The sequence below is a fragment of the Argentina silus genome, assembly GCF_951799395.1.
Source record: "Argentina silus genome assembly, chromosome: 14".
NCBI classification, from domain to species: Eukaryota; Metazoa; Chordata; class Actinopteri; order Argentiniformes; family Argentinidae; genus Argentina; species Argentina silus.
This window is the reverse complement of record NC_139668.1, coordinates 20,543,438-20,569,937: the sequence shown is the minus strand read 5'-3', so window position 1 is coordinate 20,569,937 and position 26,500 is coordinate 20,543,438. Positions and strand designations below refer to the sequence as shown.

Below are 26,500 nucleotides of genomic sequence, written 5' to 3'. Positions count from 1 at the left end.
ATAGACTTTAGCTCAGCATTTAACACCATAATCCCGCAACAACTGATCTGTAAACTGGACCAGCTGGGGCTCAACACCTCCCTCTGCAACTGGCTGCTGGACTTCCTCAGCGAGAGACCACAAGCAGTACGAGTCGGCAACAACACCTCGAGCAGCATCACACTCAGCACAGGGGCCCCCCAAGGCTGTGTGCTCAGTCCCCTGCTCTTCACCCTGCTGACTCACGACTGCACATCAACCCACAGCACCAATCACATGGTGAAGTTTGCGGACGACACAACTCTGGTGGGTCTCATCTCCAAGAACGACGAGACCCACTATAGAAAGGAGGTCAACCTTCTGACCACGTGGTGCAGAGACAACAACCTCCTGCTGAATGTCAGCAAAACGAAGGAGATTGTGGTCGACTTCCGGAGAGGGCACACCGAACACCCACCACTGACCATCGATGGTGCTGCTGTGGAGAGAGTGAGCAGCACCAAATTCCTGGGGGTGCACATCAGTGAGGACCTCTCCTGGACCACCAACACCGCATCACTGGCAAAGACAGCCCAGCGGCGCCTCTACTTCCTCCGCAAGCTGAAGCGAGCGAAAGCTCCCACACCTATCCTGACAACATTCTACCGAGGCACCATTGAAAGCATCCTGTCCAGCTGCATCACTGTGTGGGGCGGTAGCTGCACCGAACACAGTAGGAAAGCACTGCAACGCATTGTGAACACAGCTGCTAAGATCATTGGTGCCCCACTCCCTTCCCTGCAAGAGACTTACTCCACCCGCCTCACCCGCAAAGCTACCTCGATTGTGAGCGACGCAAGCCACCCCGCACACAGTCTGTTCAGCCTCCTGCCTTCTGGAAGAAGGTATAGGAGCCTCCGTGCCCACACCACCAGACTCACGAAAAGCTTCATACCCCAAGCTGTCAGGAAGCTAAATTCTCTCCCCTCACTTCCCCCAGCCACATCCTCCAAGCTGTCAAGAAGCTGAAACCACCCCCCCCCCTCCCAACCCTTCAGCCCCCCCCCAAAAAAACACTACGGACTCTGGACAATCCACTATTCTATTGCTACAATGCACTATTGCACTATTATTTTTTTTATACAGAATACACAGTATTTGGCTGCTACTTACTGTCTTTACTGACTGCTCTTTTTGCACTGTTTAAATTATTTTTATTGAATGTTTTACTTTTAGTATGTGTTATCTGTTGTGCCTGGGCACTTTATCTGTCTCACCGTGGGAGAGTGAGAAACGTCCTCTCGATTCCTTTGTATGTCTTGACATGTGAAGAATTGACAATAAAGCCACTTTGACTTTGACTTTGACTGTTGTCATTCTTCCTAATTCCTCATTAATGTGAGGTTGTGATTAAGGTCCTGTTAGAACAGCGCGACATCATCGTGACCAGGTTCCCCAATTTAACGACTAATGTTCACATGCATCGTTAACGAGAGACTCTAGAGTGAGTCATCAGCTTCAGACATTGGTTTGAGCGTGATCTCCTCACGATGTGCATCTTAACCTGAGGGCATGGTAAAGTAGGGTAAAGTAGGGTATTGTTAATGGAATCTAGGATCCGATATGATTGTCTGTCACACAGGGATGAGCAAAGCGTCATCAATCATTATTAACCATGGAATATCTTTTGGAGTCAGATATAATGGAATGCTAACCTGTGTTAGTTGGTCATGTGTGTAGAGTGTGCTTCATCATGTCCAGAACCATCTGAAGTCTTATTCTTAACCTGTCCTCTATTCCTGAGTTTTATTACCAATTCTTCAGACAGACAGGCACAGAGACAGACAGGCACAGAGACAGACAGGCGTCTCACCTCCTTGGCGCTGTGGATCTTCTCCAGGAAGGTGCGCAGCTCACGGGTCTCGGTGTAGAGGGCGCGACACACGGCCTGGTAGTGGCTGGGGGCATCAGACGGGCGGGGCAGGTGGGAGGTGCACAGCTGGGGGGCGGAGACAGGGTCAAATACACTTAGAATTTATCACTATTTTGTGCATCTGATCATCTAGCAAACAGCAAGTCATCTAATACATCAGGGTCTCACACACACAGCAGAGGACCATGGGAAGTATATTGTGTTGCCAGTCATGCAAGGCAGGGTGTCTGTGTGTGTGTGTGTGTGTCCTGACCCCTATGGTATTTAGCTGTGAAAGCACACCCTGGAGAAGCCTGTGATGTGGTATAGTACACAAGAACCTGCTGAATGGCTGTCTGTCTGTCTCCCTCTCTCCCCTCCCTCCCTCCAGCCCCACCCAGGAATGCCTGTCTGAAACCCAGTGTCCTGTCCCTGCTCAGGCGGTGGGGGGGGGGGGGGGGGGGGCAGGTAAACTGTAGCAGGGAGATTACAGGTAAACAGACACCTGTGCAGTGAGAGTGTTCGGTATGCTGCGTTTAACACACAGTTTAAAACCCCTTTAACTTCCTGTTTCCTGCTACAGGGAGGCTCTGACACCATTCCTGAGAGACAGAAGGAGAGGAGACCAGAGCAGTGAGCCTCCAGGTGAGGCTGGTGGAGGTAGAAATCGGAGGATGTTTAGAGAGTCTCAGGACTCAGACTGGCAGGGCGCGCCGCCCCTCCCCCCCCCCCCCCCCCAGGACTCAGACTGGCAGGACTTCCTTTAACATGACCCTGACAGTTAGGCTCCCCCCCCCCCCTTCTCCCTCCTAACCTCCTCAACCAATCACGGGGGGTGAATGAGAAGGGTGGGGATTGGAGAAGGAGCCTAACTGTCAGGGTCATGTTAAAGGAAGTCCTGCCTGTCTGAGTCCTGGGGGGGAGGAATGTACAGATGTTCTCTAAAGTCCCATTCAAGCTGAAAACCCACTGATGTCATTGCGATGGCATGTGGAGTTGCTCTGAAAGGAAAACCTGTTCCACCGAGGCCCTCAAACTACTTTACCACTGGACTCACACCTCGTCTGTGGTTCTGACCGTCTGTTCGTCTACGACAGTGACTCATAGTGCTTTAGGGTTCTGTCGTGTTGTTTAACAGACACTGCGGTGTTGTTCTAATAGGTGCAGAGACCGGAACATCAAACGGAACCATTCAGTGTGAATGGTACCGACCCACTAAATTGCGGGGTAAAACTGTGGATGGGTCCAGGGGCAGAACCCAGTAGACTCCGAGGTGTGTGTGTGTGTGTGTACTTCCATATGGCCGTGGTGTAGCTGGAGCAGTAACACACTCACAGCCATTGTTCAGCTGCTTATAGAGATTTACACGTCAGGAGGGCTCCTCTGCACACACAACCTATACACAGCATGTTGGTGTGTGTGTGTGTGTGTGTGTGTGTGTGTGTTGGGGGGCTCTATAAGTGTTGCAGGGATTTCTAAGCTGATTTCCCAAATGTAAGTCTGTTTTCAGAGTTATAATCACCAGTCTGCCAGTGTTGGTCCCTGGTGGTGTGTGTGTGTGTGTGTGTGTGTGTCTAGACTCTAGAGGGTAGTCAGCAAGGGCGAAGGGTCCATTTGGGATTCAGGGAATAATAAATGATTCATCTAGAGGTAGAGAGAAGGTAACAGAGACTGTGTGTGTGTGTGTGTGTGTGTGTGTGTGTGTGTCCGCCCCCTACCGTGATGATGTCCCGGTAGCCGCGGACATTGCAGACGGGGGCGGGGCCCTCCTCCCCCTCGTCCTCCTCCTCCGTGGCCTCGTATCCCTCGTCAGGACAGGGGTCAGTGGCGGCGGCGGCCATGTTGGTCATCATGTCGATCAGCTGCTCCAGTGGCGGGCTCAGCTCCCGCTCCTCGCTCTCCTTAAGGCCGTAGTCCAGGGCTTTGTAGATCATGATGCCCAGAGACTCAATCACCTGGAGGGAGGGAGGGAGGGGTTACTGAAGCACACAGGACCACACCTCATCCCAACTCTGACGGTCCAGAACCAGAACATCATGAACAACCTCCACTGATGCATCATAGATGATGAGCTGCAGACACCAAGTTAATCAGTTCCGTGGGGAAGACTAACTACTCAATCACAGACTAGACCAGCTGGCGGCTGGAGACTTAATGAACTTGGAGACTTGGTTTCATATCAACAGAGTGGACCAGACGTGACCACGGCTGAACCCCTGGTTGACTGTCCTAGTGTATCCACCAGTGAGCTGGTATTAAACAGGACACAAAGAGAGTCACTGTGGCTTCTAGCTAGGGGCTCCATCCCTCTCTGCCCTGCCAAAACAACACCATTAAATCATCCCAAAAGTGTGTGTGTCCTTGTCTTCCCCCTGTGTGTGAGATCCTGCTGCAGATATGCCGTCATTGGTGGGAGTGAGTGTTTAAGCCAATCAGCAGTGGGTGGTAGTTATTGAGGGGCTACCTGGCCTGCCTCAGGTCTAATGGAGGCAGGGTGGTCCCATGTTAGACCTAACACAGCCATGGTATGTCAGAAAGACCACACACACAACACAGCCAAACACTTCTCTCAAAGGCCATGTAGAATACTTCTAGTAACAGTAACACACAGACCACACCCCTACAATAACTATATATAGACACAGTTCAGGTTTGAATACTTCTAGTAACAGTAACACACAGACCACACCCCTACAATAACTATATATAGACAGTTCAGGTTTGAATACTTCTAGTAACAGTAACACACAGACCACACCCCTACAATAACTATATATAGACACAGTTCAGGTTTGAATACTTCTAGTAACAGTAACACAGACCACACCCCTACAATAACTAGATATAGACACAGACCACACCCCTACAATAACTATATATAGACACAGACCACACCCCTACAATAACTAGATATAGACACAGACCACACCCCTACAATAACTAGATATAGACACAGACCACACCCCTACAATAACTATATAACAGTAACACACAGACCACACCCCTACAATAACTAGATATAGACACAGACCACACCCCTACAATAACTATATAACAGTAACACACAGACCACACCCCTACAATAACTAGATATAGACACAGTTCAGGTTTGCAGTTCTTATCTGTGTAACAAAGGTGAACTCCAGAGCAGGACAATCGGCCAGAGGTACAGCAGCAGCGCGTGTGTGTGTTCAGTGTGTGTATGTATGTGTGTTCATGTGGTGTGTGTGTTCAGTGTGTGTATGTATGTGTGTTCATGTGGTGTGTGTGTACACGTGTACGTGGGGGTGCTAGTCATCATTATCACCTCCACCACAGGAGTGGAGTGATCTGTTATGAAAGGGAGTTGCCCAGAGAGAGAAAGAGAGAGAGAGAGACCCGCGGGCCAGATTATGGGTGAGGTTGGCTACAGACCAGAAGGTACAAGGTAGCTAGCAGAAGGCACCAGAAGGTACCAGGTAGGTAGCAGAAGGCACCAGGTAGGAAGGTACCAGGTAGGTAGGTAGCAGAAGGTACCAGGTAGGAAGGTACCAGGTAGGTAGGTACCAGGTAGCAGAAGGTACCAGGTAGGAAGGTAGCAGAAGGTACCAGGTAGGTAGCAGAAGGCACCAGGTAGGAAGGTAGCAGAAGGTACCAGGTAGGTAGGTACCAGAAGGTACCAGGTAGGTAGCAGAAGGCACCAGGTAGGAAGGTACCAGGTAGGAAGGTAGCAGAAGGTACCAGGTAGGTAGGTACCAGAAGGTACCAGGTAGGTGCCGAATAATGTTTTATTTTCAAAGGTTTAAAACATAACTTGTATTCTTGTAGGAGGCTCCTCGGTACATCGTATTGGCCCAATAGGCCTTTGCTTCCAGTAAGACATGGATCTAGTTCTTTAATGACAACCTACCAACAGTTGGAATAATTAACAACTAGAATAACAACGATGAAGGTATTCATCCGTCCTGTCAAGGTATTTCCTGGCGCTCTCTCATGGTAATAATCCCCAACATGGCCAGAATAAATATGACAAGTGTGTTGGTCATTATGTAACCTGATAATCCCCTACCGGTTTACCGAGAGAGAGAGAGAGAGAGAGAGAGAGAGAGAGAGAGAGAGAGAGAGAGAGAGAGAGAGAGAGAGAGAGAGAGAGAGAGAGAGGGAGAGAGGGAGAGAGAGGGAGGGAGAGAGGGAGGGAGGGAGCAGGACTTTTTTCCTCTCCAATTACTCCTGCATCACAATCTCATTTGAAGACTTGTGACTCAAAGGAATGAGGGAGTGTGTGTGTGTGTGTGTGTGTGTGTGTGTGTGTGTGTGTGGTGTGAGTGCAGATCAGAGCCAGTGATAAGCTAGAAAGAAACGTTCAGCTCAGTTTCAGTTTTTCACGGTGGAGGAAATGGAGCAGTGATCGACAACCAGCAGCTAGTTACACCAATTACCCAGGGTACTGGGGGGCAGGGAGGGTCTGGTAGGGGCAGGGAGGGGTAGAGAGGGTCTGGTAGGGGCAGGGAGGGTCTGGTAGGGGCAGGGAGGGGTAGAGAGGGTCTGGTAGGGGCAGGGAGGGTCTGGTAGGGCCAGGGAGGGGTAGAGAGGGTCTGGTAGGGGCAGGGAGGGTCTGGTAGGGGCAGGGAGGGTCTAAGAGGGGCAGGGGGGTACAACCATATGCTCTTATAAGCTTAGACCTTCTAACCCTGGACAACCTCTACTACCAACACACACATCTGGGAAACGTCCCACGCTGCACCACACAACGACCCTACTGAGACCTGCTCTGGCAGGCGCCGTCACATGACCTCCCCGCTCCCAGCCAAGACCTGCCTCTCCTTCATCTTTCCATTCCTGACCTCCTCCACCGTATCACTCACACACACCAAATGAACACACACACACCTGTTTTACATAGTAATCTAGTGAGAAGCGCACACACACACTGCTGGTTTTACATCCAGGAATAATCTAGTGTGAGAAGCGGGAGCATGCATACACAACTAAATCAGGAGAAAACTTTTAAACAGTCAATGAACATGAACATGTATTTGATGGACCTCCTCCTCACATGGAGATGTTTGTCTCAGATGACCTCTGCTGTGTCACACACAGGTCGCGTCACCAAACTGACCTCCTCAGAACTGACCTCCTCAGAACTGATGCACGCAGAGAAACATTTGATAAGGAACATCACTCCTCGTCACCTCCCAGTCCGAGACAGACACACATACAGAGAGAGCTGTGTGAAGCAGCTACTGGGACACTCAGAGTAGTATTACTGTCTCAACAGAGGCTGCTGCTGCTGCTGGGTTAGGGTGGTTGTTGTTACTGCTGGGTTAGGGTGGTTGTTGTTACTGCTGGGTTAGGGTGGTTGTTGTTACTGCTGGGTTAGGGTGGTTGTTGTTGTTGTTACTGCTGGGTTAGGGTGGTTGTTACTGCTGGGTTAGGGTGGTTGTTACTGCTGGGTTAGGGTGGTTGTTGTTGTTGTTGTTACTGCTGGGTTAGGGTGGTTGTTGTTACTGCTGGGTTAGGGTGGTTGTTGTTACTGCTGGGTTAGGGTGGTTGTTGTTGTTGTTACTGCTGGGTTAGGGTGGTTGTTGTTGTTGTTACTGCTGGGTTAGGGTGGTTGTTGTTGTTGTTACTGCTGGGTTAGGGTGGTTGTTGTTACTGCTGGGTTAGGGTGGTTGTTGTTGTTGTTACTGCTGGGTTAGGGTGGTTGTTGCTGGGTTAGGGTGGTTGTTGTTACTGCTGGGTTAGGGTGGTTGTTGTTGTTGTTACTGCTGGGTTAGGGTGGTTGTTGTTACTGCTGGGTTAGGGTGGTTGTTGTTGTTGTTACTGCTGGGTTAGGGTGGTTGTTGTTACTGCTGGGTTAGGGTGGTTGTTGTTGTTGTTACTGCTGGGTTAGGGTGGTTGTTGTTGTTGTTACTGCTGGGTTAGGGTGGTTGTTGTTGTTGTTACTGCTGGGTTAGGGTGGTTGTTGTTGTTACTGCTGGGTTAGGGTGGTTGTTGTTGTTACTGCTGGGTTAGGGTGGTTGTTGTTGTTACTGCTGGGTTAGGGTGGTTGTTGTTGTTACTGCTGGGTTAGGGTGGTTGTTGTTGTTACTGCTGGGTTAGGGTGGTTGTTGTTGTTGTTACTGCTGGGTTAGGGTGGTTGTTGTTGTTGTTACTGCTGGGTTAGGGTGGTTGTTGTTACTGCTGGGTTAGGGTGGTTGTTGTTACTGCTGGGTTAGGGTGGTTGTTGTTGTTGTTACTGCTGGGTTAGGGTGGTTGTTGTTGTTGCTGGGTTAGGGTGGTTGTTGTTACTGCTGGGTTAGGGTGGTTGTTGTTGTTGTTACTGCTGGGTTAGGGTGGTTGTTGTTACTGCTGGGTTAGGGTGGTTGTTGTTGTTGTTACTGCTGGGTTAGGGTGGTTGTTGTTACTGCTGGGTTAGGGTGGTTGTTGTTGTTGTTACTGCTGGGTTAGGGTGGTTGTTGTTGTTGCTGGGTTAGGGTGGTTGTTGTTACTGCTGGGTTAGGGTGGTTGTTGTTGTTGTTACTGCTGGGTTAGGGTGGTTGTTGTTGTTGCTGGGTTAGGGTGGTTGTTGTTGTTGTTACTGCTGGGTTAGGGTGGTTGTTGTTGTTACTGCTGGGTTAGGGTGGTTGTTGTTGTTACTGCTGGGTTAGGGTGGTTGTTGTTGTTACTGCTGGGTTAGGGTGGTTGTTGTTGTTGTTACTGCTGGGTTAGGGTGGTTGTTGTTGTTACTGCTGGGTTAGGGTGGTTGTTGTTGTTACTGCTGGGTTAGGGTGGTTGTTGTTGTTACTGCTGGGTTAGGGTGGTTGTTGTTGTTACTGCTGGGTTAGGGTGGTTGTTGTTACTGCTGGGTTAGGGTGGTTGTTGTTGTTGCTGGGTTAGGGTGGTTGTTGTTACTGCTGGGTTAGGGTGGTTGTTGTTACTGCTGGGTTAGGGTGGTTGTTGTTACTGCTGGGTTAGGGTGGTTGTTGTTACTGCTGGGTTAGGGTGGTTGTTGCTGGGTTAGGGTGGTTGTTGTTGTTGTTACTGCTGGGTTAGGGTGGTTGTTGTTGTTACTGCTGGGTTAGGGTGGTTGTTGTTGTTGTTACTGCTGGGTTAGGGTGGTGGTTGTTGTTGTTACTGCTGGGTTAGGGTGGTTGTTGTTACTGCTGGGTTAGGGTGGTGGTTGTTGTTGTTACTGCTGGGTTAGGGTGGTTGTTGTTACTGCTGGGTTAGGGTGGTTGTTGTTACTGCTGGGTTAGGGTGGTTGTTGTTGCTGGGTTAGGGTGGTGGTTGTTGTTACTGCTGGGTTAGGGTGGTGGTTGTTGTTACTGCTGGGTTAGGGTGGTTGTTGTTGTTACTGCTGGGTTAGGGTGGTTGTTGTTACTGCTGGGTTAGGGTGGTTGTTGTTGCTGGGTTAGGGTGGTGGTTGTTGTTACTGCTGGGTTAGGGTGGTGGTTGTTGTTACTGCTGGGTTAGGGTGGTGGTTGTTGTTACTGCTGGGTTAGGGTGGTGGTTGTTGTTACTGCTGGGTTAGGGTGGTTGTTGTTGTTACTGCTGGGTTAGGGTGGTGGTTGTTGTTACTGCTGGGTTAGGGTGGTTGTTGTTGTTACTGCTGGGTTAGGGTGGTTGTTGTTGCTGCTGGGTTAGGGTGGTTGTTGTTACTGCTGGGTTAGGGTGGTTGTTGCTGGGTTAGGGTGGTTGTTGTTGCTGCTGGGTTAGGGTGGTTGTTGTTGTTGTTACTGCTGGGTTAGGGTGGTTGTTGTTGTTGTTACTGCTGGGTTAGGGTGGTTGTTGTTACTGCTGGGTTAGGGTGGTTGTTGTTACTGCTGGGTTAGGGTGGTTGTTGTTACTGCTGGGTTAGGGTGGTTGTTGCTGGGTTAGGGTGGTTGTTGTTGCTGCTGGGTTAGGGTGGTTGTTGTTGTTGTTACTGCTGGGTTAGGGTGGTTGTTGTTGTTGTTACTGCTGGGTTAGGGTGGTTGTTGTTACTGCTGGGTTAGGGTGGTTGTTGTTACTGCTGGGTTAGGGTGGTTGTTGTTACTGCTGGGTTAGGGTGGTGGTTGTTGTTGTTACTGCTGGGTTAGGGTGGTTGTTGTTGTTGTTACTGCTGGGTTAGGGTGGTTGTTGTTACTGCTGGGTTAGGGTGGTTGTTGTTGTTACTGCTGGGTTAGGGTGGTTGTTGTTACTGCTGGGTTAGGGTGGTGGTTGTTGTTACTGCTGGGTTAGGGTGGTGGTTGTTACTGCTGGGTTAGGGTGGTTGTTGTTGTTGTTACTGCTGGGTTAGGGTGGTTGTTGTTGTTGTTACTGCTGGGTTAGGGTGGTTGTTGTTACTGCTGGGTTAGGGTGGTGGTTGTTACTGCTGGGTTAGGGTGGTTGTTGTTACTGCTGGGTTAGGGTGGTTGTTGTTACTGCTGGGTTAGGGTGGTGGTTGTTACTGCTGGGTTAGGGTGGTTGTTGTTACTGCTGGGTTAGGGTGGTTGTTGTTGTTACTGCTGGGTTAGGGTGGTTGTTGTTGTTACTGCTGGGTTAGGGTGGTTGTTGTTGTTACTGCTGGGTTAGGGTGGTTGTTGTTGTTGTTACTGCTGGGTTAGGGTGGTTGTTGTTACTGCTGGGTTAGGGTGGTGGTTGTTACTGCTGGGTTAGGGTGGTTGTTGTTGTTGCTGCTGGGTTAGGGTGGTTGTTGTTGTTGCTGCTGGGTTAGGGTGGTTGTTGTTGTTGTTACTGCTGGGTTAGGGTGGTGGTTGTTGTTACTGCTGGGTTAGGGTGGTTGTTGTTGTTGTTACTGCTGGGTTAGGGTGGTTGTTGTTACTGCTGGGTTAGGGTGGTTGTTGTTGTTGTTACTGCTGGGTTAGGGTGGTTGTTGTTACTGCTGGGTTAGGGTGGTGGTTGTTACTGCTGGGTTAGGGTGGTTGTTGCTGGGTTAGGGTGGTTGTTGTTACTGCTGGGTTAGGGTGGTTGTTGTTGTTACTGCTGGGTTAGGGTGGTTGTTGTTGTTGCTGCTGGGTTAGGGTGGTTGTTGTTACTGCTGGGTTAGGGTGGTTGTTGTTGTTGTTACTGCTGGGTTAGGGTGGTTGTTGTTACTGCTGGGTTAGGGTGGTTGTTGTTACTGCTGGGTTAGGGTGGTTGTTGCTGGGTTAGGGTGGTTGTTGTTACTGCTGGGTTAGGGTGGTTGTTGTTGTTGTTACTGCTGGGTTAGGGTGGTTGTTGTTACTGCTGGGTTAGGGTGGTTGTTGCTGGGTTAGGGTGGTTGTTGTTACTGCTGGGTTAGGGTGGTGGTTGTTGTTACTGCTGGGTTAGGGTGGTTGTTGTTACTGCTGGGTTAGGGTGGTGGTTGTTGTTGTTACTGCTGGGTTAGGGTGGTTGTTGTTACTGCTGGGTTAGGGTGGTGGTTGTTGTTACTGCTGGGTTAGGGTGGTGGTTGTTGTTGTTACTGCTGGGTTAGGGTGGTGGTTGTTGTTGTTACTGCTGGGTTAGGGTGGTTGTTGTTGTTGCTGGGTTAGGGTTGTTGTTGTTGCTGCTGGGTTAGGGTGGTTGTTGTTACTGCTGGGTTAGGGTGGTTGTTGTTACTGCTGGGTTAGGGTGGTTGTTGCTGGGTTAGGGTGGTTGTTGTTGTTGCTGCTGGGTTAGGGTGGTTGTTACTGCTGGGTTAGGGTGGTTGTTGCTGGGTTAGGGTGGTTGTTGTTGTTGCTGCTGGGTTAGGGTGGTTGTTGTTACTGCTGGGTTAGGGTGGTTGTTGTTGTTGTTACTGCTGGGTTAGGGTGGTTGTTGTTACTGCTGGGTTAGGGTGGTTGTTGTTACTGCTGGGTTAGGGTGGTTGTTGTTACTGCTGGGTTAGGGTGGTTGTTGCTGGGTTAGGGTGGTTGTTGCTGGGTTAGGGTGGTTGTTGTTGTTACTGCTGGGTTAGGGTGGTTGTTGTTACTGCTGGGTTAGGGTGGTGGTTGCGTGGCTGAGTCAAGACTGGCTCCACTCGCACAGGCCGGCCAAACAATCAGCTGTTTGTGTGGAACGGCCACTGGGAAACATACACACATACAGCTGGAGGATGTCAGCCACAGCCTGCCCTGCAGCAGAAAGAGCAGGAAAATCTAGAAACCATCTCAGAACGTCCGGGGGCCGAGTACCAATAACACAAACCTCCCCTGAAACCAGGATCTGATGCCCATAACGGACCTCATGTTCAGCTACGGGCTACAGGCCAGATCTGGACCGGCGTTAAATTACCTTATGAAAGAGACTGACGGGACGGATCGTATCTGACAGGCCTCATGTGTGTCATTAACCAGACTTGAAGAGACCCGTCTGATATCATCTCATAGGAGACATGTGACTGGATAGCTAACTGGCTAGCTTCCTCACTGGCTAGCTGGCTAACTGTGATGGAGCCTCCAGCTCGTGAGGAGCAAGTATGATCAACGCTGAATGTTCTGTGCCTCCAGAGTAGGAAGTATAATTAGCAGTGTGCTAGGTAGCATTCATCACCAACACACGCTCATGGCTGTTATTCATAGCATTAGCTAACCAAGCGCAGGCATGTGTCGGTGCAGAGTGGCTCTCTCTGGGATGAGGCTAGTTGAGGTCACACACACACACACACACACACACACACACACACACACACACACACACAGGGCTACAGCCATCCTCAGACATACAGCCAAGCACAGACACACAGAGAGGGGTGAGATGGAGGGAGAGAGGAGAGAGAGGGGCAGGGAGAGAGGAGAGGAGAGAGGGAGAGAGGAGAGAGAGGGACAGGGAGAGGAGAGAGAGGGACAGAGGAGAGAGAGGGACAGGGAGAGAGGAGAGAGAGACAGAGAGAGGAGAGAGAGAGACAGAGGGACAGAGAGAGAGAGGGACAGAGAGAGGAGAGAGAGAGGAGAGAGAGAGACGGAGAGAGGAGAGAGAGGGACAGGGAGAGAGGGGGACAGGGAGAGAGGAGAGAGGGACAGGGAGAGAGGAGAGAGAGGGACAGGGAGAGGAGAGAGAGGGACAGGGAGAGAGGAGAGAGAGGGACAGGGAGAGAGGAGAGAGGGACAGGGAGAGAGGAGAGAGAGGGACAGGGAGAGGAGAGAGAGGGACAGGGAGAGGAGAGAGAGTGCGTTACATAACCAGTCTAAATCTAGAGCCCTCCACTGCAGAGGGAGGAAGCCGTGTCCCTGTCTCTCCTGCAGCATCACTAATCACTACCTCCCTGACTCACACACACACAACCAGGACTCACCGTCTCACACACACACAACCAACCAGGACTTACTGTCACACACACACACACACACACACCTCCAGCACTGTCCTGTACAGAGGAGTTGTTATTTGCCATAAAACGCACCCCTCCAAACACACACACACACAGTAGAGGAATATCAATGCTCAACTAGAGCTTTGTCCCATGAGGCAGAGACACTGGATGGAACCTGGGTTAAGGTTGGGGCTAGGTTAGGGTTGAGGGTTAAGGTTGGGGCTAGGTTAGGGTTGAGGGTTAAGGTTGAGGCTAGGTTAGGGTTGAGGGTTAAGGTTGGGGCTAGGTTAGGGTTGAGGGTTAAGGTTGAGGCTAGGTTAGGGTTGAGGGTTAAGGTTGGGGCTAGGTTAGGGTTGAGGGTTAAGGTTGAGGCTAGGTTAGGGTTGAGGGTTAAGGTTGGGGCTAGGTTAGGGTTGAGGGTTAAGGTTGGGGCTAGGTTAGGGTTGAGGGTTAAGGTTGGGGTCTAATAGGCTGTAGGAAGGGGATCTGTGGATGATCAGGGCATCACAGGGATGTTAATCTAACGTTGTGTGAAGGTTAAGCCTTTGACCTGCAGAGCCCCTCCCCCTTACACAACGCCCTCCTGCAGGAACATGCCCCAGCCATGCAACAGGTCACATGATCCCTCCTGACGGGACATAAACCTAGAAACCAATCAAATCTGTATGATGCTTTGAGGGGTGTGTGTGTGTTCATCTTCATATACACCAGCATGCAGGATCCACAAGGCTCTATTGTGGTTCAATCTGGCTCGTACTTGGTCAAAATGGAGATGATTGACCTATTTAAATAAAACAGCATTAACATTTGACTGGTCTCCTCTACAATAGTAAAGCCTGCCTGTGTGAACAACAGGTGGACACGTATGAACATGATGTCAGGCTCCTGGAGGCCTTCTATCCACAGGAAAGGGTCAGGCTGTAGACCTTCCCAAGGATCCCACCTAGCATCTCCCCTGCTAGGACGCACACAGTTCCAGGGGTGTAGAGAGGTGCAAGACCAACTGATGGGACTGTCGGGGAGATCATGGGTGTCGCGTGCGTGTGTGCGCGTGCGTGTGTGGTAGAGCAGTCAATGGTAGAAAAAACACTAGATGGATTATACAGTATAACAAAAAGAGAAGGAAGTCATGTGATCTGAAGCAGGTCACCATGGATACGGGTCAGACTCGGGGTTGGTGGAAGCTAACGGTTACTCCACAGGGAGGCAGACGGTGGCCACACACACACACACACACACATCTCATCAGGGAGGCAGACGGGGCTGCATACACACACACACCTCACGTGATTTCCCACACATCTCATCAGTACATACCTGCATTAGTGTTCAGCTGAGTGGATGTGGACCCCGCCGACCCAGAGCCCCCCCCCCCCCCCCCCCCCCCCTACACACACCTGACAGAGCATTTCAAGGCCTCGTCATGTGTCAGTCCAGGAGGCCACAACAGTCACCCAGAGAACATTAGATCAACTCCTGGGACACCCAAACAACCACAGCATGCATGCACATTCCTCAACACTTTATATGAACGAACACACACACACACACACACACACACACACACACACACACACACACAGTAGTCAGCAGAACAGCATTTAATCAGAGAGAGAAACAGACAGACAGAGACAGAGTGAGTGAGTGTGTGTCTTTGGACAGAGCTACTGTGGCATGCATGCTTTAGGACACATCAAGAGGACACACACACACACACACACACACACACACACACACACACACACACACACACACACACACACACATGTAGCCTTGGGACTAACACTGAATAAACAGGCAGCCTTGGGACTAACACTGAATAAACAGGTAGCCTAACCCTAACACTGAATAAACAGGTAGCCTTGGGACAGGGTTAGGGTTAGGACTAGCCTTGGGACTAACACTGAATAAACATCCTATTGATTTTACTGACACAGAAGCCAGCTTTAGACTGAACAACAAGCCCGTCAATAACTAGGCCTACATACTGCAGGAGACAGAGGCCTTGAAGCCCCTCACTCACACACACACGCTGGCAGGGAAGCCCTCTAAGAGGATACCTGCTAATCCCACCTTAATCCCTGACGAGAGACTGGGTTAAACCCCCACCTGCCCGCCTTCCTTCCTGTCTGCCTGTTGGGGGATGGTGTGTGTGTGTGTGTGTGTGTCTCCACGGTGGGGGCTCCAGTGCTCTTCATCATGGATCACCACACTACATCCCCAGCAGCTCATCACACACACACACACACACACACACACGACCCTGCGGTGAGACAGACCAGCAGGCACTGCAACTCTCCCCGTATCCATGGAGAACAGCCCCGTAACCATGGAGAACAACCACATTCAACTGAAGGAGCTCGGCTCCTCCCCTTCTGCTGTACGAGAGACAGTATGATTGACATGCACCCTGACCACGGAGGCAGAGAAAAGGAGGCTGGGAAAGGCTGAGGCGGAGGATGGGAGGCTGAGAGAGGCGGAGGCTGGGAGGCTGAGAGAGGGAGGCTGGGAGAGGGAGGCTGAGAGAAGGAGGCTGGGAGGCTGAGAGAGGCGGAGACTGGGAGAAGGAGGCTGGGAGAGGGAGGCTGAGAGAAGGAGGCTGGGAGGCTGAGAGAGGGAGGCTGGGAGAGGGAGGCTGAGAGAAGGAGGCTGGGAGGCTGAGAGAGGCGGAGACTGGGAGAAGGAGGCTGGGAGAGGGAGGCTGAGAGAAGGAGGCTGGGAGGCTGAGAGAGGCGGAGACTGGGAGAAGGAGGCTGGGAGAGGGAGGCTGAGAGAAGGAGGCTGGGAGGCTGAGAGAGGGAGGCTGGGAGAGGGAGGAGCGGAGGCTGACAAAGTGGGTCAGCGGCCACACGAGCCGGTGATTAGAGATTAGAGACACAGGCCAGAGAGTTTCCAGACCAGACACACTCAGGAAGAGAGGAGGAGGAGGGGGGAGAGAAAGGAGGAGGAGGAGGGAGAGAGGAGGAGGAGGAAGGAGAGAGGAGGAGGAGGAAGGAGAGAGAGGAGGAAGGAGAGAGGAGGAGGAGGGAGAGAGGAGGAGGAGGAGGGGGGAGACAGAGAGAAGGATGAGAACAGCGAGAGGAGAAGAGAGAGACCGTAGACGGGCAGCAGTCCTATCAAACAGAGACAGTATGACACTCTGTAGGCCCAGGGCCCGGCCCCGGAACCCCATAGGCCCAGGGCCCGGCTCTGGACCACATCACTGGAAGACTACCCTGACAGACAAAGAGAGGGAGCCAATAGCAGCTAGGGAAGAGGGATTGATCGCGTTCTCATTGGAGGAGAAGGCCTATCATAACTAGAATTAAAATGTATTTGAACGAGAACACATTAGAATGGTCAATACATTCTGGTATTAAAACAGCTGAGACCCATCTCCCTCCTGTGTGGGGACAGGTCTGCACGCGAGGGAGATTCAGAGGATGGGCTCATTGTCCTTGCATGGAATGAGGAATGGCATCAAACACTGGTGTGTGAGTGTGTGTGTTATGATAGTGTGTGTGTGTGTCATGGTAGAGTGGATACTAGAACACAGCCCGTGTCTCTGAGAGGTCACATGATCAGAGAACAACAGCCGGGGAGATGATCTGGGTAAACAGACAGAGCTGTTCAACCACTCAGACCACTGTACACACACACACACACACACACAGTGTAATTACTGCATGTCAACAGTGAAACTGTGGGAGAGTCTTTTGTTCTCTCAGGATCTGTTTAATCTGAACAAAGAGTCACGACATGATTCACACACACACACACACACACACACACACACACATCCCTCCCTTCACTGTCCTGTATGCAGCTGACAGTCATGCACTTGGCAAAGAATGACAAGGCCAGACCATGAAAACGTGCGTGTGTGTTTCATGGTCTGGCCTTGTCATTCTTTGCCAAGTGCATGACTGTCAGCTGCATACAGAACTGTGAAGGGAGGGATGTGTGTGTGTACACTGAAGAGCAGGCCATGTACAGTGTGGAGGCCATGTCCATTATGTGGTGAGTGACTCTGACAAGCCTCCCACACACACACACACACTCAAACAAGGCCAGCAGGAGCTGATCTCTACTGAAAAGTGTGTGTGTGTGATTCAGTGTATGCCTGTGTGTGCCTGTACACGTGTACTGAAGAGCAGGACACGTACATTGTGGAGGAGTTGTGCATTATGTGAAGACTAACTGACAAGCCCCCCACACACACACACACACACACACACACACGTGTGCATCAGTGTATGACTCCGTGTGTGTGTGTCCTGTGCCCATCTGTGCCTGCTGAGAAGCCTTCCAGAACAGTCCCATATTCACATGATGACCTCACATCCTCTGACTGCGGCATTGTGGGTACATTTCCACTAACGTCAGTGGAGACATGTTATCCTCCGCCATCAGACCATCAACAACACAGAAACAACCTTTTTCCAGGGAGTTTCCAGTTGAAATAACGCTGGAAAAAGCAAAGCGTCTAAAATGAGACCTGGACGTCCTGAAGAGTCATTTAAATGAGCCTTCTCTGAGTTCTCACTGCAGCAGAAGCTGTACTGACGCGCCCTCGGGGAGGAGAAACCCCCCCCCCCCCCCTCTCCTGGCAAAGCGGGACGCGACCTTGCATCAGCTTCGTCACGCCAACCGTCTGTGGTATAAACGGTGGTCGGCGGTTTCCATGGTGGCCAACGGGCGGAGTGATGGGCTTGCTTTTTCAAGCAGCACTGCCTGGAAACACCATTAGACACACACACACATACACACACACTCTTAAACAAATATTTCCCTGCGAGACCCTGCTTAGAGTACCTCTACAAGCTGCCCTCTGGTTGTACACACACACACACACACACACACACACACACACACAGAACCCCCCCCACCCAGAGAGGTCCAGGAGGCATAGAGAGCCAGGTGTTCCATGTGGTGTTTACCTAGCAACAACACTCTGATTGGCTACAAAATGAAGCATCATCATTGATACATTTTTAGTGAAGAAAGTCGCCCTCGGCCCTCTAGAATGTTGAACATTTGGGCGACTTCATTCACCCTCGGCTCTGGATGAGTTAAAGATCAGAAACGTGTCGAGTCACAAAACACCTGACTAAGCAGGAAGACACTCCCCAAACCTCAGCCCTGCCTCTACAGGAATGCATGGAATGTTCTGAGGAATGGTATCAAACCTGAAAACGGAGGACAGGCTCATTATAATGCATTCCAACGAGCCCGTCCTCTGATGTCTACCCTCCCAAGCCTCCCCTGAAGAGTGGACTCACCTCCGCCGACGTCTTCCCAGATCTGTATTTCTCTGTAAACAGAAGAAAGGGAAGTGTTATTATTACAAACAGCATTCCACAACAGTCACATGACCAAGGAGAACCAGAACAGAGTTTTACCGCGTTACATATGCATCATATTCTCTGTATGGCCCATCTGTAAACATCATAAGTCATTCTGTTAGTGATGCTTTATTTATGACAGACGCAGGCTCCACATCAATACTGCCCTACCGAGACACACATACATATATATATACACACACACACACACACATCTCTGGGAGGTGGGGCCTTCAGGGTTCACCACACAGTGTTAAAATATTAACGACAGACCTACAGAGGGGAGGGGCGGGGGGGAGGGGGGGTGAAGGTCAGGTCCAAGCCCACACTGGAGGTGCTGGGGGACCAGAGGGGGGGGGGCATCCCTCCTCCTTACCTCTGAATGGAGACCCTCTAAAGGACCAGAGAACCCCCCCTCAGCTAACAACCACCAACTGCTGATGTTGTGGGGAGGTTCTGTGGGGGGGGGGGGGGGGGGTATTGTGCTGGTGTTGTGGGGAGGTTCTGTGCAGTGCTGATGGATGGACATTAATGTGTAAATGAAAGGCAGACTGCCTGAGGGGGGAGGAGGTGGAGGGGGGTAGGAGAGGTGGAGGGGGGTGTTGGGGTGATCTTCCACCCCCCATTCCGCCTGCATATGACGACTGTTACCATGGGAACCTGTCTCCCTGGACAGTAAGGTAACGAAAAAGCCAAAACAAAGAAACAGATAAAAACCTTCAGCTGATTATTACCATTAACCTCTCATTCCTACCAGACAACATCTCATCTACAACATAGAGAGACATCTCTATACTGTTACTACCTACAGACAACATCTCTATACTGTTACTACCTACAGACAACATCTCTATACTGTTACTACCTACAGACAACATCTCTACTGTTACTACCTACAGACAACATCTCTACTGTTACTACCTACAGACAACATCTCTACTGTTACTACCTACAGACAACATCTCTACTGTTACTACCTACAGACAACATCTCTACTGTTACTACCTACAGACAACATCTCTACTGTTACTACCTACAGACAACATCTCTATACTGTTACTACCTACAGACAACATCTATACTGTTACTACCTACAGACAACATCTATACTGTTACTACCTACAGACAACATCTCTATACTGTTACTACCTACAGACAACATCTCTACTGTTACTACCTACAGACAACATCTCTACTGTTACTACCTACAGACAGTCACGGTTGATCTTTTATTGATTTTAATAGTGGACAATGCATCTCATCTACAATGCTAACGGATTCGTCTCATTAATATAGGAATAGGTCGAAGCAATGAAATGCATCATCTGTTATTATCAATAACCAGTTCTCTAGTCCTGACAGGGCCATGTCCTCTGACAGTCAGAGGAGCCGCCCGCCCGCCCGCCCGCCCGCCGGCCGAACGCCCGCCTGCCGTCAGAGATATTCATTTAGATTCAGATATCTGAGGCAGAACAATTTCCTGAGATGGAAGCAGAAGATCAGAAGTGGCTTTAAACCCCCGGCAGAGAAACAGTACCTCAGCTAAAAATACAGACAGAGACACTTCAGGGGCAAACGTACAGAGAGAGACAGACAGACAAGCAGACACAGACACGCTTCAGGGGCAAAACGACAGACAGACAGACTTTGATGTGGGTCCAGAGGGTGGAACCTGCCCCTCCCTGCCTCAACCTCTCCTCCTCGTAGGAGCAGCAGTGTTCAGAGCACCATCCTGGGGGCTTTCAGCAGAGCAGAACCCTCCTGCGCTGGCTAATGCTCACTGCTCCCCTCTATAACGCTGGCCCTTGTGAGGTCCTCCAGGAGAGGTGAGACTGTGGGGGACGAGACAGAGTCTCTCCTACAGACTAAATTTCTACAGACATTTCTGGAGCAGCTCAGAGGCTCACCCCTGCCTGCCAGCCATCCCTCCTTCCTTCCCTCCCTCCGGAGAACACAGGCCCCCCTGTCACCATGTAAAGACATCACACACAGAGCGAGAGAGAGAGAGGACATTTGGACGGTGCCATGTGACTGTCCTCCGTGTTTCAGAGGTAGTGTGTGGTGTTGATGTAGCAGTCAGGCTGAAGCCTGAGGGAGACGGAGCAGAGGGAGAGGACTGGCGCTCCGTCTTATTTTAGCTTCTGGCAGCACTGAGTGAGGTCGGTCAGTGTCCGTCCGTCCGTCCCTCCCTCCCTCCCACTCCCTCCCTCCCACTCCCTCACTCCTTCTCTCCAGCAATAGAAACTAAAATAACACCATGTGGAATAATAAATATTTTGTCCAATTTCCACTGGCCTCAGTCTAACCGCACACACACACACGGTTAATAAACCTCCCGTCTGGTCCTCTCCTCTCTCCAGTTAATAAACCTCACGTCTTTCTCATCCAGGACTAATAAGAGGCAGAACAGGAAGGCCTGCCGTCCCAAAATAGGCCTCCTCACCAGCTGCAGACCAACACCGCTAACAGGCCTCCCCACCGCTAACAGGCCTCCCCACCAGGTGGGGGTACACAGACTCCTCCACCAGGTGGGGGTACACAGACTCCTCCACCAGGTGGGGGTACACAGACTCCTCCAGGTCTGAATGTACAGGTGTAGGTTGAACTGACCAGCAGGAAGCACTGTGTCTTTTAACTCTGTATTCTAACCCTGACCCTGACTACTGTGAGGTTAAAGTAGGAGGACGAAGAGGAGCAGGAGGAAGAAGAGGAGATCTCTGAACATCCATGGAGAACAGACCGGGAAGGAAGAGGAAAGATGGGAGGGGAAGGAGGAGAGGAGAAGAGAAGATGGGAGGGGAGAGGAAGGAGGAGGAGAAGAGAGGGGAGAGGAGTGGGAGGAGCAGAAGAGAGGGGAGAAGGAGACGGTTAGTAAGTTCAACAGAGTGAACAGGAAATCAAACGCTATGCCGAGGCTGTGACACACACACACACACACACACACACACAGGACCCATGATGAGGTCTCTAGGCCTCCGGCTAGATGTGACAGGCTACAGACAGACAGCCCCTCACTGGGGAACACCAGCCCATTACAGACACACAACACAGGCCACCCTGTCACACAATAATAACCACCAGTCAGTCATCTCCCCAACACCGTGTCAACATCATCTCCAGCCAGCTTCATTACCAGGCCTGGATGTATGTGTGGATATTAGGCTTGATGATGACAGTGGTGAATAATTATAGAATTCCACACAGTGACAGTCGGTTTTAATTTGCGTATCTATATGGCAAAATATAACTGGTTTAATGGAAGCCTGTTCCTCAAGGTTTGACCCCATAGTAAGTGTTTACCTAAGAAGCCTGCAGAGGTCTGCAAACAGAGTATTACCATGTACCAGAGTAACAGCAAGAGGAACGTTTGAAGAAAAAAGGTTCCTCTCAAGGTTTTTCTTGGCTTGCTTTTTGGGGGTCTGTGGTTTGGTGTTAGATCATATCGTTTGTATTGCATTTCTCGTTTAGTATTGTTCGTGTTGTGAGGGGACGTTTGTCCAAGTAAAAAGCGCGATACAAATACATTTTATTGATTGATGATATTCAAAACTCTGGACGGAGATCTCTGCTGTGGAACCCATCTGTCGGTATCCATGACGGGGCAACTGGGAACCCCTTCAGGGCTCTCTGGGAGGCGTGGAGCTCTATTAACATGCCTGGTGTTCCTATTGACAGAAATACAACGTCCAGTATGCCACATACCGCTACATTTTTAACCGGCGTCTCTGGTTGATGACCATACAACGATGTTGCAAGGTGAAAGATCGACGAGATCCTTGTGTTCCTCCGCAGAAACTGACCAATCAGTGGTGAGAATCCCATGGCTCTATTGTTTCCACCGGCTGACCGCTGCACACGCACTTCAACCGCAGCCGCAGTCCGAGGCGCAGACGCGCCACTTCAATTAGAAAATGTTGACTCCGTGAAGACAGGGAGGAGCGTGGAGGGGAATGTGACATCAGACGACTTCAGAAACACAACCTATTAGACCCTGGTCCCAGCATAAATTAATGTTTCTTATGATGACTGATGGATAGGTGATTCACTAACTTAGTCAAATGTATTGTTGTAAGTCGCTTTGGATAAAGGCGTCTGCTAAATGCCATAAATGGAAATGTCACAACCTTTATGAGGAGTTATTGATTGTGTGAATGTGCTATTTTTAGACTACTGCGCTTCTGTCTAACAATCTCCTCGTAAACTGACATAATATAATGGTCACGTTCTTAAGCCTAAATAAATAACTGCATCCAGTAATAACTGCACTACTACGTCTGTAATCAGGTTCAGCACATGTCTGCAGGCACAAACACGGCCACCCTGGAACACGGAGATCCACTTATGATTTTCATATTCTCATGTCCCGTCATGCAGCATCATAACGCCTTATAGTGACTTAACAAAACAAAGCTTTATTTTCACCTCATAGTGACTTGTCTGGAGGTAACTCTCTTGTCTGGAGGTAACTCTCTCCCTCTTTGACGTCTATTTACAGACGTGTGCCATACTGTGTGACGTGGAGGAAAAGGCTTTACGACCTGCATTATGAATTATCAAAACTATAACTGTTTTGAAATAGAAAGGTAGGCCTATCCAGACGTGTCGACTCGAGTTCAGGTGAACCAAGTTATTCCAACGCGTCGAGGTGAACAGGCCTAATGTTGTTTACCTTCACGGTCTTCTCGGTGAAGCATTTTAACGGTCCCGTCCCTCCTGATCCGTACATCTCCCGGTCCCTCGATCCTCCTCGTCTGGTCCACAACCGTCTCGCCATCGGCGGACTTGGGTTGGGAATTTCTCCTCCGCTGTTTCTGGGCCAAAGTTCTGCAGCATTGATAGCAAACAGCCCAGGCTTGTTCCTCGTTGATGGGCTGGCTGTACAGAGACAGGATCTCCTCCAGGGACAGGTCCTCCAGGGCCAGGTCCTCCGAGGCGTCGGTACAGTCCGTGCTCCCCTCCTCCCCGCCGGGGCTCGGGTCTCCCACACCGCCGAAGTCTCGGAGGAGCGTCGGTGAGATCAACATCGCGTCGTCCGTCCCGGGCCGTTTGGCCATACTCACACCATATTGAAGAGAAATAATAACAATAGTCTATGGGATGATGATGATAATAATAATAATAATAAAAGTCAATTGAATAATCTACCAATACTGTGAAACAGACTTGTTGTGTAAAACGCAGCCGTTGGTTTCGCAGCTGAGTCCTGTCCGCTGATTCCGCGCCCAGCGGCTGATGATGAACCAATCAGCCGGGCTGCCGGGCTGCCGGGCTGCCGGAGGTCCTAGAGCCTGTCCTGTCTCGGCTGTGTGCTATAGCACTAGATTATGCAATATGTAAACACTAACATTATATATTGTATTAACCTCTTCTGCTGAAAGCCCTATTTGACTAATTTCCGCCTAAAAAACAGACTCAAAGAAGAAATATGAAATATGGTGATCAGATGCAAAAGCAGGAGGCCATTTGATAGGGAACACCTTGAAGATTTGTGTGAATATGATCAGATCATAGTTCTGAATAACATACAACACATAACAAGGAGATACAGACATCAATAATCAAATTAAAGCAGAATTTGGGACTGTATTGTAATATTAGTGCCAATACAGCATATAGCAATAGCAATGATGTATATACCACCACGACTCGCTATGGTCTCCAGTAATATAACATAATTGTAATTATTGGATAATATTGTGATACATTGAAAAATAATCTAATAAAATTATCTAAGTATTATTGTGGCATTATAATCTGTATTATTGTGGCATTATAATCTGTATTATTGTGGCATTATAATCTGTATTATAGGCCTATGCGTTTGCACATATTCGAGTCCATTGTGAAAAGGACTGACAGTGTTGAATTAAAACAATAATGAATGAGACGTTCGTTGTGTGAGTGCATTAAGCCTTTTTAATCAGAAGAGTACTCTAACTCTTCACCTGTCTCACCGTTCACTGCATCCTAGCCTTCAGGAATCGGTGCTCAAACCATCAAACCTCCATGGACGAGCAATTAACCATCCCTGTGCGTCACAAGAAGTCCGACATTTCATTTACTTAGTGATATTTATGACCTATAGGCTGCCTTTCCATTTCCCTCTCTCTCAAACCAGGCAACGCCAATTCTATTAAATGGAGGGCTTTATTTAGTGGTGGTCTTCAGGGAAATGGACGATCAATAATCACTCTGAAGGTTTGAAGGCCGTCTCGATGGCGCCTCTGATGTCAGGTTGGTGTAGGAGCGCCCTCTACTGGACAACGGATGTATCCAACCATCATCCATGATTAAACAAATAAAACACTGATGTTGAAATCATAGGAAAACACAATCCTCATAGGTTTGGATCTCAGTGGAGGCTGGCAGAGGTAGAAATCGGAGGACGGCCACGCGTGGGATACTTTTTCTCATTCCGTTCCATTCATTACAATGAGCCCGTCCTCCAATTTCTACCTCCACCAGCCTCCCCCGTTGGATCTGTACGTGTGGTCTACAATATAGGATGAATCATCAAGATAAGGAGAGCTGTTCCACTGAACCCACGTTCTGATCCGTTGTCAGGTTGTTCAGAACACATGCAAAACGCAGGAAGTTGAGGTCACCTACAGGGACCAAAATTAAATGCATTAAACCATGTCATCAGAACATGTGGACGTCATGACAACTGGACCATAACCCTTTCCTTCACAGCAACACAGGAGAACAGTTGATCATGTTCAGAAGAACAGTTGATCATGTTCAGAAGAACAGTTTATTTATAACAACAGGAGAACAGTTAAGTTTAGGCACATGCGGGTATGTTAAATGTTTGCTCTAAAGCCGCCAGTTTAGTCCTCAGCCCTGATAGTCCTCAGCCCTAATAGTCCTCAGCCCTGATAGTCCTCAGCCCTAATAGTCCTCAGCCCTGTACCCACCTCCCCTCCTACATCAGAGACATCCAGACACTTTTGGTCTCAACAAAGAGGTTTTTTCTACCCAGCGTTTCTTCATGGAAAGCCTCGTCCTGAAAACCTCCACAGGGGACGGCTCTGGAAGTGAGGGAGGGGGAGGGTGGGGGGGGTGCTATCCTGGGTGATGCAATCAACACTTCTCCCTCCTTCAGCCTCCTGCCTTCCGGGAGGTTCTTCCGCTGCCCCTAGTGCAAGACCAGCTCGAGGAAGGTCAGATGTGTCCCTGAAGCCACCTAGCTGGCCAATGAGAGCCGCCACCTAGCTGGCCAATGAGAGCCGCGGCTCGACTGTGCACAGGAAAAGCACTTAGTCACTTTCTATGTATATGTATGTACATCTGGTGTTACCTCTGGCTAGACCCTGGCTAGATGTTGGGGTGTTGTTGTTGATGATGATGTTGTTGTTGTTAATGATGTTGTTGTTGTTGATGATGTTGTTGTTGTTGATGTTGTTGTTGTTGTTGTTGTTGTTGTTGTTGATGTTGATGTTGTTGTTGTTGTTGTTGATGTTGTTGATGATGTTGTTGTTGATGATGTTGTTGTTGTTGATGATGTTGTTGTTGATGTTGTTGATGATGATGTTGTTGTTGTTGTTGTTGTGATCTATTCTATGTTGTTTTTATGTATCTGGACTCGAATTGAATTAAACTTCAGATGAGAAGCTTGTATTAAACTGTCAGTGACATTGAGGGCTGGTTTCCCAGACACAGTTTAAGTCTAGTCCTAGACTAAAAAGCAAGCAGATCTTCCATTGACAGAGTGATGTAGTCCAAGACTAGGCTTAATCCATGTCCAAGAAACTGTCCCAAAGAGCCTCAGCCTTGGGAGTCCTCTGCCTGCAGAGTCATAGACAGAGAGTCAGAGAGACAAAGAGACAGAGAGTCAGAGACTCAGAGACTCAGAGACAGAGTATCAGAGATAGAGAGACAGAGACTCAGAGACTCAGAGACTCAGAGACAGAGTATCAGAGATAGAGAGACAGAGAGTCAGAGACTCAGAGACAGAGTATCAGAGATAGAGAGACAGAGAGTCAGAGACTCAGAGACTCAGAGACAGAGTATCAGAGATAGAGAGACAGAGAGTCAGAGACTCAGAGACAGAGTATCAGAGATAGAGAGACAGAGAGTCAGAGACTCAGAGACAGAGTATCAGAGATAGAG

At 49.7% G+C, this 26,500-nt stretch overlaps 1 protein-coding gene across 2 annotated transcripts in view; it reads right to left on the bottom strand.

Annotated features, from left to right (window-relative positions):
* The window catches only part of spire1a (spire-type actin nucleation factor 1a), a 40,774-nt gene extending 17,187 nt beyond the window's left edge, over positions 1-23,587 (bottom strand). For both annotated transcript variants that reach the window (XM_083685268.1, XM_083685269.1), the window contains exons 1-4: positions 23,058-23,587; positions 18,326-18,357; positions 3,589-3,825; positions 1,832-1,957 (exon numbers count right to left, since the gene is read on the bottom strand). In XM_083685268.1, the coding sequence (XP_083541394.1) occupies positions 1,832-1,957; positions 3,589-3,825; positions 18,326-18,357; positions 23,058-23,442 (780 nt within the window). In that variant the 5' untranslated portion in view covers positions 23,443-23,587. The remainder of the gene's footprint in view (positions 1-1,831; positions 1,958-3,588; positions 3,826-18,325; positions 18,358-23,057) is intronic.
* Between the last annotated feature and the right edge of the window lie 2,913 nt (positions 23,588-26,500).